The following is a 12,288-nucleotide window of genomic DNA, read 5'->3' as shown; positions in this document are numbered from 1 at the left end:
CTTCTGATTCAAGGCTCTCTGACTTGCTTAGTTATGTGACTGGTTGAAATCTCTGTGTGGTTCAATGCTCTTGATCTTCCTACAAGGTTTCAGCGGGAGGCAGTTCATTGTTTGCCTGGATTGCAGAACCCATAGCAAGTTTATTATTAAACCAGGCATGTTAGGCTACAACCACATTGTTATAACTTTTTGTAATCGAGCACATTGTGCCCTGTCAACTGCTGTAACTTCATTAGCCAAGTGTCAGCGCCGCAACAGCTGCTTATCTATTCCCCCCCCCCCCCCCCCCCCATCAACAACACCTATAATAAGAACCCGTTTGCCCTTTTCCCCCCTCAACACGGACTTTATTGTCCTTTTCTGGAGGCCTAACCATTTTTGTGACAGAGTTAATGTTCTCAACAACAAAAAACTGTCACCTGCCTGCCTGCTTCCCATTTTGAATATGAGCCACAGCCAATTGAACTTTATTTTCATTCACATCGTAGCATCAATATCTATATATCAGTCTTGGCAAGCTTTCAACGGGGCTACACCAGAAGGAGCGGAATGAATATTGGAGAAAGTTCCTCATCCCCTTCGTTCCCCATGAGAGCGAAGGGGATGAGGGAGACTTACATTTGTCCAGGTGAACTTTAATTGGTGGTGTGGCGTGGTGATCGCACCTTTAGTTTGCCACAGTTTGGCTCGGTTCTCCCTCTGAAGTATTAAGGCCCTGTTGCCTGGTAACCAAGGGTTTCAAAAGGTTGCGTCCTGTCCTGTTGACTCCCGTCTTCTTCCGTGCGTCCTTGTGGCAGTTTAAATGAAATAGGAAGTGATGTTACTGTATAGAAGGTAGGAGAGGTCAAACACTGCAGCGTAGCGCAGTACAGCAGCCACGGTCAGATAGGAAGACAGAGCGTGAGAAACTAAGTGGTTTAACATCCTATGAATAGGGGTTGACTGGTTAGTGTTGTTATTCATATCAAATGAATGACATGCTGAGGTGTTGCACACTGTTCGCAAGCTAGGCCTTTTGTGGTCACGTTACCTGGACGAAACCCTTGCTTCAGCTTTGCATGTTTGAGTATGAAAGAGAGGCAGTGACTATAATAGCAGGATGTTTTGTCTTCACTTGGAACACCAATCCAATCTTCTTCTTTTTTCAATTTAACTTGGAACTAGAATTGTGAGCAGTTGCCGAGAAACAATGTCAACACTTCTTTCTGGCAAATGTGGCACTTGACGTCATTTCAATTCTGATTATTAAATGTGAATAGTCCTTTGTTTATCGGTGTGACATTTTCGTGGTCGGGTCAGCCTATGAAATATTGGACACTGACAGTATGTTTATGTAGGCTATAAGCCCAGTCCGTATCACGGTGCATAGGCAATTGTTAATGATCTGCTTGCTGTTGTGGTTGGTTTAGGGATGGGAAGAAAAGAACAAGGCAAGAGAAGCTCGGAAAAAGAGCGGTAGAGAACGAGGGGGCGACGTTGGAGAGAGGGAGAATATCTTGACAGCTGCAGTTGCTGTAGAGAGATAAAGAGGCCTCTGTTGACTGCTGAAAGCACAGCATACATTCTTCTCTCCTTCCTTTTCTCTCTCTCTCTTTCCCCCTCCGCCCGTCTCTCTCTCTCTTTCCCCCCTCCACCCGTCTCTCTCTCTCTTTCCCCCTCCGCCCGTCTCTCTCTCTCTTTCCCCCTCCGCCCGTCTCTCTCTCTCTTTCCCCCTCCGCCCGTCTCTCTCTCTCTTTCCCCCTCCGCCCGTCTCTCTCTCTCTCTCTCTCTCCCTCCGCCCGTCTCTCTCTCTCTCTCTCCCCCTCCGCCCGTCTCTCTCTCTCTCTCTCTCCCCCTCCGCCCGTCTCTCTCTCTCTCTCTCTCTCTCCCCCTCCGCCCGTCTCTCTCTCTCTCTCTCTCTCTCCCCCTCTGTCCGTGTCTCTCTCTCTCTCCCCCTCTGTCCGTGTCTCTCTCTCTCTCCCCCTCTGTCCGTGCTCTCTCTCTCTCTCCCCCTCTGTCCGTCTCTCTCTCTCTCTCCCCCTCTGTCCGTCTCTCTCTCTCTCTCTCCCCCTCTGTCCGTCTCTCTCTCTCTCTCCCCCTCTGTCCGTCTCTCTCTCTCTCTCTCCCCCTCTGTCCGTCTCTCTCTCTCTCTCTCTCCCCCTCTGTCCGTCGCTCTCTCTCTCTCTCTCCCCCTCTGTCCGTCTCTCTCTCTCTCTCTCCCCCTCTGTCCGTCTCTCTCTCTCTCTCTCTCCCCCTCTGTCCGTCTCTCTCTCTCTCTCTCTCCCCCTCTGTCCGTCTCTCTCTCTCTCTCTCTCCCCCTCTGTCCGTCTCTCTCTCTCTCTCTCTCCCCCTCTGTCCGTCTCTCTCTCTCCCTCCACTCCTGTCCGTCTCTCTCTCTCTCTCCCCTCCGCCCGTCTCTCTCCTCTCTCTTTCCCCCTCTGCCCGTCTCTCTCCCCCTCCGCCCGTCTCTCTCCTCTCTCTTTCCCCCTCTGCCCGTCTCTCTCCCCTCTCTTTCTCTCTCCCCTCTCTCTCTCTTTCTTTCCCTCTGCCCGTCTCTCTCCTCTCTCTCTCTCTCTCCGCCCGTCTCTCTCCTCTCTCTCTCTCTCTCTCTCTCTCCTTCCCTCTAGAGGCGTTGCTACATATCCTGGTTCGATTTCAGGCTGTATCACAACCGGCCTGAGATTGGGAGTCCCATAGACTCAGCGCAATTGGCCCAGCGCTGTTAGGGTTTGGCCATCATTGTGAATAAGAATTTGTTCTTAACTGTCTTGCCTAGTTAAATAAAATTACATAAATAAAACATGTCAGGCAGGACAGCTCCAAAAAGAGAAATCGATATGGTTCCCCCTCTGTCTCCTCTCAGGTAAAGGGATTTACTCAAGGTTAACTGCTTCCAGACCTCAATGTTTCTGGCCACGCTTGTGTTCTCTGTCCTCTGTGTTCTCTCTCTGAGGATCATTAATAAGGATGAGGAGATGTCTACCTCTGTAACGGTGGAGGTGGTAACGCATCGTCATCGGTCTCATCATAGGGAACGTATAAGTAAATGTAATCTTAATGGGCCTCTTGTCTGTGCTTTCCTATAGGCTGCCGAGTCCGGGATCGTCAAGATCAAGACCATCGCCGCAAGGAACACCGACATCTTGGCGTGTAAGTGAAGGAGGGAGGGACATCCATAAATACCTTGTGTACGTTTGTGCGAGAGAGATGTTTTTGCTGAACCAGTTATCCACGTACAGATCGGTGATTAGGCCTAATTCAAACAAGCGAAGGATGCGTTCCAAAAGAGATGCCCAAGGTGTGGTTGTGTTCTACAACAGCTGCCTGATTTGATGTGTGAACTGTGCCCGTGTATCGTCTCCCCCTTAGCCCTGAAGGAGAACAGCTCGGAGGTGGTCCAGCCGTTCCTGATGGGCTGTGGCACCAAGGAGCCCAAGATCACCCAGCTGTGTCTGGCTGCTGTCCAGAGACTCATGACCCACGAGGTGGTGTCTGAGGTGAGGAACACAGAACCACTATGGGGCTAATCCCAACTTCCGATGTTTCACTTAGTCATGTGTTGATGTACGTGGGAGACTAAGGGGATGTTTTAGGCTCGCCCCTAACGCTTTTATAATCACTTTGATTAATAATCCATTAGAATTGCATTATCAATGTGTGTACCGTGGTGATTGAGAAGGATGAATTATTTAGGAGGGAAATGGTCGTATCATTTTTAAGCCCAGCGCAATGCACACTGTGCTAAATGCCGGGACAGTTGAAAGTGGCTGTGTACTCTCTTGTTCCTGCATGGTCGCTGCTACACAATAGACATTCTACGTTCTCATTCTAAGCCCGGTGAACAGTGCTTTGGTCTGGATGAAGGCCTGCGTTTGAAGTCGGGGGCAGGGCGAGCACATTATTCGGACCCTGGGCTTATACCACTTTAAATACCACCGACTCTAACTGAGAGGGTGGGTTTTCTACTTTTTGCTTCACACTGCATTGCAAAGCCTCGTCTCTGTAAAAACACTACCTACAACTCAACATGGAACCCAGGCTATTGTGATTGTGATTGGCCCTCCCCAGGTTGAGGCCAGTTTACTTGACTTGCCTGGTGTTATCAGGGACACCTTGACCGACCGGCTAGCCAGCCAGGCCTACTGTGTGAATAAGAACACCCTGACTGACTGTCTCCCTGCCCGCCTGACTGCCTGTGTTCACCATGCCTGTCTGGCTGTGTTTACGTGCTATCAGCAGACTCCCTGCCTGGAGCCTTCTGCCACGCTCCAGCACCTCCCCTCTATATATCACTGTCTGTGTGTCTGTAAGCCCAGGGCTTAACTACTAGGACGCACTTTTAAATGGATAGTTGTTGGCTCCCAAGTCTAGGAACAGCTAGCATGTCATTGTGCTAACGCTAGTAGCACTGCACCCCTCTCCCCCTGTTAGTAGCAATGCATTCAAACTCCTCCCCCACCTGCTTCCCCTTCCATCACTGCAGAAAAAAATCTTAAGGGAAACACTGGACATGGGGAAGAGGAACGAAGCTCCTGCAGTATTGATTAAATGTCTTGGTTTTAAAAATGACCTGTCATGGATCCTGTTTGCTGCCACTTTTGAAGGACAGGTTATTTATTTTCTTCAACTGACTACTTCCCTCAGTTCCACTGGTTTTGTACGAGTTCTGTTGGTTTGTTCTGACCTCAGGATGTGACACAAGGAAAATGTGTGTTGAGTCACTGCTCTGGAGTGCCACAGTTGCTGGGTTTGGTGTAATGAAGGTGCGTGCCTTGCCGACCCTGATGTATTCAGAGCTGGTCTGGTCGGCTGCTCCCCTGTGTGTCTGTGTCTAATTCTCTGTTGATCTGTGTGTACGTGTCTGTGAGCTCTAGTGCTGCTGTCACTTGCTCTGTTCTGTCACATTCCCTGTTGATTGTGACTGTCACTGCCTCTTTGATGTACAAGTAGGCTACGTGTGTGTGTGTGTGTGTGTGTGCCTGTGTGTGTGTGTGCCTGTGTGTGTGTGTGCCTGTGTGTGTGTGTGTGTGTGTGTGCCTGTGTGTGTGTGTGCCTGTGTGTGTGTGTGCCTGTGTGTGTGTGTGCCTGTGTGTGTGTGTGCCTGTGTGTGTGTGTGCCTGTGTGTGTGTGTGTGTGTGTGTGTGTGTGCCTGTGTGTGTGTGTGCCTGTGTGTGTTCACCAGGCTGCAGCAGGGAACATCATTAACATGCTGTGGCAGTTGATGGAGAACGGGCTGGAGGAACTGAAGCTGCTGCAGACTGTCCTAGTGCTGCTCACCACCAACACTGTAGTACATGACGAAATACTCTCCAAGGTACCCCGAACTTCACACTGTCTACAAACACCAAATGTTGTCATGCGTGCACACAGTCACACATCATACAAACACCAAATGTTGTCATGCGTGCACACAGTCACACAACATACAAACACGGGTATCTTGCCTCATGTTACAGAAGGTTAATATTTTCCCCCACATTGCAGACATTTCATACATTTCATCCAGTCCAGTCAGATAGAACATGCTTCGTCCCACACACGTCTCATATTTGCCCTTGAAATCATGTGCTATTCTAGTTGGTTTCCACGTGCATGTGAATCCAGATGTGTACCTGAGTCAATCTGTCTACGTTCAATTGTCCATACTAACATACCACTTAGAATGTATTCCCCAGTGCATGGCTTGATAGCCTGAGTTTTGTAACAGAGCCTGTGTCTCCTCTCCCCTTGTTCCCTCCCAGGCAATCGTGCTGTGTTTCCGCCTGCACTTCACCAAGGACAACATCACCAACAACACGGCCGCCGCCACAGTGAGACAGGTCGTCACCGTGGTCTTTGAGAGGATGGTCGCCGAGGACGAGCGCTTCAAAGGTTAGGGTCGGGAGGGCTCATGGGAAATTGAGTTATGCTAGGACTGAACTGTTTCTGTCCTTCAGTATTCTGCATCACACTTTCTCTCTCTTACCCTCCTCCTCTAACTTTGAACCTGTCACAGAGTAAGGGAAGGGATTTAGTTTCTCCTTAGATTGCCTAAAGCTGCTTATCCGGTGATTTAAGCCTGAGTTCAATGAATACATAATGAGTTTTTGTTTGGCCCTGTCAGATTTCACACTGCTGTCTTCCCACTCTGCATTCTTGGTTTAGTATGTGAGCTAGGATTGAGAATCACTATTTAATTAAGTGACTTTTCCCTCTTGTAGTAGGTGTTGGATAGGTCTTTTCTGAGAATGTGTTATTTGATGGTATGTGGATTGTCTGTCTGTTTGTTTGACCGTGAGTGATTGATCCCTCCAGGCTTGTATCCACAGCTGTGTCCAATGACTCTCTCCCAAGTGTTCTTTCCCCCTCTCTCCTCCTCACACTCTCTTCTCTCCCCCCCTCCTCACCTCCCTCCCCCCCTCCTCACCTCCCTCCCCTCCTCCTCACCTCCCTCTCTCCTCCAGGCATCGTGGAGCAGCCTACTCCAGTCCAGGGTAACACGAACCGGAGGTCTGTCAGCACCCTGCGGCCCAGTGCTAAAGACGCCTACATGCTGTTCCAGGTACGTCCACCAGGTGGAGACAGTCCTCCATACCTCTCACTGTACCCCACCTGCACCCTCTCGCCCATCAGAAGAGGGGGTATAGATAGGGTTTACCCTATGAATGAGGGCAGGAGAAGGGAGGGAACAACTTTGTGTAATGAAATACAGCCAGGCTGTCTTTATATACAAATGTATGAGGGGACCCCATCAAATTACTGGCTTTGGCTATTTCAGCCACACCCATTGCTGAGAGGTTTCTAAAATCAAGCACACAGCCATGCAATCTCCGTAGTCAAATATTGGCAGTAGAATGGCCTTACTGAAGAGCTCAGTGACTTTCAACGTGGCACCATCATAGGATGCCACCTTTCCTACAAGTCAGTTCACCAAATTTCTGCCCTGCTAGAGTTGCCCCGGTCAACTGTAAGTGCTGTTGTTTGAAGTGGAAACGTCTAGCAACAACAAAGGCTCAGCCGTGAAGTGGTAGGCCACACAAGCTCACACAATGGGACCTGCGAGTGCTGAAGCGTGTAGCACGTAAAAATGATCTGTCCTCTGTTGCAACACTCACTATTGAGTTCCAAACTGCCTCTGGTAGCAACATCAGCACAAGAACTTTGTCGGGAGCTTCATGAAATGGGTTTCCATGGCCGAGCATCTGTACACCATGCGCAATGTCAAGCTTTTTGACTGGAGTGGTGTTAAGGTCGCCGCCATTTGGACTCTGGAGCAGTGGAAACACGTTCTCTGGAGTGATGAATCACGCTTCAACATCTTGTAGTCTAAAGGACTAATCTGGGTTTGTCAGATGCCAGGAGAACGCTACCTGCCCGAATGCATAGTGCCAACTGTGAAGTTTGTGGAGGAGGAATAATGATCTGGAGCTGTTTTTCATGGTTTTGGCTAGGACAAATCTTAACGCTACAGCATACAATGACATTCTAAACGATTCTGTGCTGCAACTTTGTGGCAACATTTTGGGGAAGGCCCTTTCCTGTTTCAGCATGACAATGCCCCCATGCACAAAACAAGGTCCATGCAGAAATGGTTTGTTGAGATCGGTGTGGAAGAACTTGATTGGCCAGCACAGAGCCCTGACCTCAACCCCATCGAACACCTTTGGGATGAGTTGGAATATCGACTGCTAGCCAGGGCTAATCGCCCGACATCAGTGCCCGACCTCACTAATGCTCTTGTGGCTGAATGGAAGCAAGTCCCTGCAGCAATGTTCTAACATCTAGTGGAAAGCCTTCCCAGAAGAGTGGAGTCTGCTATTTCAGCAAAACGTGGACCAACTCCATATTAATGCCCATGATTCTGGAATGCGATGTTCGACGAGCAGGTGTCCACGTACTTTTGGTCATGTATGTACAGCCTAGATTTACAGACTGCCTCTGATACAATGCTAGTAGCTGTATCCAGCTGTCCTATGTGCATGTCTATATTCCTATGTTTGTTTTGTGTGCCTATCCAGGACCTATGTCAGCTAGTGAATGCTGATGCCCCCTACTGGCTAGTGGGGATGACAGAAATGACTAGGACGTTTGGTCTGGAGCTCCTGGAGTCAGTCCTCAACGACTTCCCTGGGGTCTTCCTTCAGGTAAACATGCAACATAATACACAGGATTTTTGCGATCGCAATTTTGTTTTTGCAAAATCAACAATTCCCCTTGCGAGGGCTTGCAATTCTGACTAATCATTAGAAAAATATGTTTCCGCATGGTCAAGATACCAGGATTATGACTTGAAATTCCAGGTTTAGCATCACAATACTCTATACCGAAATGATACCGCAGCAAAAAAAAGAACATGTATTAGCTAAAGTCTAAATAACCACTGGGCTTTCTTTTCTTTGAACAATATGTTCATAACTGGTAAAACAACAAATAGTGTCTTCTATTCAATATAACATGTACTTAAAAAAATCTGTCTTAAAAACGCTGCCATTTTTAGACTTCTGACTGGTCGCAATACCATAAGGAAAGTGTTTAGACCCCTTGACTTTTTCCACATTTTGTTATATTACAGCTTATTCTAACATTTTTATTTAAAAAAATACTCATCAATCTTCACAAAATACCCCATAATGACAAAGTGGAAAGTTTTTATTTTATTTTTTTACATAAAAACCCCCCCAGAAATATTAGTATTCAGTATTCAGACCCTTTGCTATGAGACTCAAAATTGAGCTCCGGTGCATCCTGTTTCCATTAATCATGTTTCTACAACTTGATTGGAGTCCACTTGTGGTAAATTCAATTGATTGGACATGATTTGGAGAGGCACACACCTGTCTATATAAGGTCCCACAGTTGACAGTTCATGTCAGAGCAAAAACCAAGCCATGAGGTCGAATGAATTGTCTGTAGAGCTCCAAGCCAGGATTGTGTCAAGGCACAGATCTGGGGAAGGGTACCATAAAATATCTGCAGCGTTGAATGTCCCCAAGAACACAATCGTCTGTATCATTCCTAAATGGAAGAAGTTCCAAGGCTTTTCCTAGAGCTGGCTGCCGGGCCAAACTGAGCAATCAGGGGAGAAGGGCCTTGGTCAGGGAGGTAACCAAGATCCCGATGGTCACTCTGACAGAGCTCCAGAGTTTATGTGTGGCGATGGGAGAACCATCCAGAAGGACAACCATCTCTGCAGCACTCCACCGATCAGGCCTTTATGGTAGTGGCCAGACGGATGCCACTCCTCAGTAAAAGGCACATGACAGCCCGCATGTAGTTTGCCAACAGGCACCTAAAGGACTCTCAGACGCAAGATTCTCTGGTCTGATGAAACCAAGATTGAAATCTTTGGTCTGAATTCACGTCCGGAGGAAACCTGGCACCATCCCTACGGTGAAGTATGGTGGCAGCATCATGCTGTGTGGATGTTTTTCAGCAGCAGCAACTGGGAGACTAGTCAGGATCGAGGGAAAGATCAACGGAGCAAAGTACAGAGATGCTCAATAAAAACCTGCTCCAGAGCACTCAGACCCTCAGCACACAACGACCCTCAGCACACAGCCAGAGCCTGGACTTGAACCCGATCTAAAATCTCTAGAATGAGATTTAGAGCTTTAGAGGATCTGCAGAGAATGGAGAAACTCCCCAAATACACGTGTGCCAAGCTTGTAGCATCATACCCCAAAATACTTGATGCTATAATCACTGCCAAAGGTGCTTCAACAAAGTACTAAGTAAAGGGTTTGAATACTTATGTAAATGTCATATTTCATTTAAAAAAAAATATATATATATATATATATTTGTAAAAAACATTAACCTGTGTTACCTTTGTCATTATGGGTTATTGTGTGTAGGAAAAACAACTATGTAATGAATTTTAGAAGGCTGTAATGTAACAAAATGTGGAAAAAGTGAAGGGGTCTGAATACTTTCTGAATCCGCTGTAATTACTTCTTTAGTAATTCAAGTTGGAAATTCATTGCAGATTTGTAAAATCCATTTCCGATGCAACAGCGTACCAATTTGATAGCCGATACAACACAGCTTAGTAATCAGCTATCTGAACCTGCATGACATGAGCCGTCCACGCGCTGCTTGCTTGGATAGAAAGTTGAGTAAAACTATTAATGCCAAATAATAGTCAGCTCACGCTCAAAACACTAGCTTACTAGAAATTGTTTAATTATGCGAGGTACTATCTATAACTATATACCGAATTTATCTGCTATTTATAAACCTTTTACAAAAAATGACATATCAAATAGCCTAACAGTGAGGGCAAAAAGTAGTCGGTTTGAGGATAAGTTCAGGCACTATATTGTTGAAGTTGGCAGGTTTTGCTGGCTAAAAGCCTACACTAATGGTCTGCAATGTTCAAGGTAAATCAAACTTGAGCGACTACCCTGTTCTCCTGGAGTCCTCTTTCTTTGGTGCACATGTTTTCACCACGGCCTGTAGGCCCGACTTCTATACCGAGTGTCGCCAACCCATACAGTCTTTCCTGAGACATATTGTGCGTTATATGTCCATTGCGCTGCACACAATTTAAACGTAGTCTTGAATGATGCGTGTCAGGATACAAAAGAGAGACGGGACTGTTGATATTTGCAACACCCCAACTCAAATGCCGGTTCACCAGTATGAAAGAAATCGCAAACAGCTTTTTTTGTTTTAAGGCCTCAAGAACTGATTATCTGTTTGCATCTGGCAATTTATTGGCTGTCCTGTATCCAGACCATCTGTCCTCAGAGCTTCCTACACAGCTAATCTCCTTCTGTAACATGTTGAGAGCCGGCAATTAAGGAGAATGAGTGGCTCAATTAAAGACGTTGCAGAACTGCTGTATTTGAAGCACCCCTCCCTTATGCCCAGTTCCCCTGATGTTGTTACGGCAATCAAGCTGTTTTTACCATCCCTGTAACTGTCGCTTCTACGGAGAAATTGTTTTCTTAGGTAGTTCTGATCTTAAATTCTACTAAGAAGCTTTTCGGTCTGATACGCGTTTTTGAACACTTGAGGAAGCTTCAGTCATTGCACTGGCGCCGTTGTAGCCTTGACCACAGCATTTCTTCACCGATATCCCCTTGTACTTTCAATCTGTTACTTTTTTTGTTTTTTGTTCAAGGCCTGAGGCACTTTTTTTTAGTCACATTCCTAAAGAAAAACACTTTGCTTCCTACTTCATATGGGAATTAAAAAGGTTTATGAATTACTTTTTGGAGGGTTACTGTCAATGATTTATTAAATACATTTTAAGGACATTGATGACATGCACATGGGGCCCCCAGAGGTACGACAGTGAGGCCGTAATATAATAGGATACAGTAAAGTATAGTACAATATAATGCAATACAATTGAGTACATATGCATTGAAATAGAAATACTATCATCTCGATGTAGGTGTGTGTCTTGTATTTGTACTGTGACCCCCACCTCCTGCTGACCCCACCCGTTGCTCTCTGACCTTTAACCTCTGCCCTTTGACCCCTATATAGCACCAGGAGTTCAGCTTCCTGCTGAAGGAGCGTGTTTGTCCGCTGGTCATCAAGCTGTTCTCCCCCAACATCAAGTTCCGCCAGGGGAGCAGCAGCGCTGCCTCCCCAGCCCCTGTAGAAAAACCCTACTTCCCCATCTGCATGAGGCTGCTCAGAGTGGTGTCTGTGCTCATCAAACACTTCTACAGCCTACTGGTGAGTCCCGGGGATTATCAAACACTTCTACAGCCTACTGGTGAGTCCCGGGGATTATCAAACACTTCTACAGCCTACTGGTGAGTCCCGGGGGTTATCAAACACTTCTACAGCCTACTGGTGAGTCCCAGGGGTTATCAAACACTTCTACAGCCTACTGGTGAGTCCCAGGGGTTATCAAACACATCTACAGCCTACTGGTGAAAGTCAGTTACAGTAGTTACTACCTAATACTGTGTTCTCTGTACCTAAATCATCAGACACAACTACAGTTGTAGTAGCCAAGGCATGAACTATAGTTTGGGTCAATTCCATTTTTGATTTCAGTCAATTCAGGAAATTCAAATTTTCCACATCCTGTTGTCTTCTTATTGTAGAGACCTCCATATGTGGATAGTTATCTTGGGGATCTGAGGATTGAGGTGTGTTTGTCTGTGTTGTGGTTGTAGGTGACGGAGTGTGAGATCTTCTTGTCCCTGTTGGTGAAGTTCCTGGATGGAGAGAAGCCTCAGTGGCTCAGAGCCGTGGCCGTGGAGTCCGTCCACAGGCTGTGTGTACAGCCACACCTGCTACGGTGAAGAGGAGGAGCGCACACACATCACTGACCTCACCATACGACACTAACCTTGCCACACACAC

The 12,288-nt window shown here is 47.0% G+C and overlaps 1 protein-coding gene across 6 annotated transcripts in view; it reads left to right on the top strand.

Moving 5' to 3' along the window:
• Positions 1-12,288, top strand: part of mon2 (MON2 homolog, regulator of endosome-to-Golgi trafficking) — a 50,574-nt gene that overhangs the window by 12,281 nt on the left and 26,005 nt on the right. For all 6 annotated transcript variants that reach the window (XM_020457063.2, XM_020457064.2, XM_031801324.1 and 3 more), the window contains exons 2-9: positions 3,066-3,129; positions 3,349-3,476; positions 5,162-5,293; positions 5,721-5,850; positions 6,423-6,520; positions 7,977-8,102; positions 11,455-11,649; positions 12,099-12,223. In XM_020457063.2, coding sequence (XP_020312652.1) covers positions 3,066-3,129; positions 3,349-3,476; positions 5,162-5,293; positions 5,721-5,850; positions 6,423-6,520; positions 7,977-8,102; positions 11,455-11,649; positions 12,099-12,223 — 998 coding nt within the window. The remainder of the gene's footprint in view (positions 1-3,065; positions 3,130-3,348; positions 3,477-5,161; positions 5,294-5,720; positions 5,851-6,422; positions 6,521-7,976; positions 8,103-11,454; positions 11,650-12,098; positions 12,224-12,288) is intronic.

Source organism: Oncorhynchus kisutch, linkage group LG22 (genome assembly GCF_002021735.2).
Source record: "Oncorhynchus kisutch isolate 150728-3 linkage group LG22, Okis_V2, whole genome shotgun sequence".
Lineage (NCBI taxonomy): Eukaryota > Metazoa > Chordata > Actinopteri > Salmoniformes > Salmonidae > Oncorhynchus > Oncorhynchus kisutch.
The sequence above is the reverse complement of the archived record's forward strand: the minus strand, read 5'-3'. Positions and strand labels throughout refer to the sequence as shown.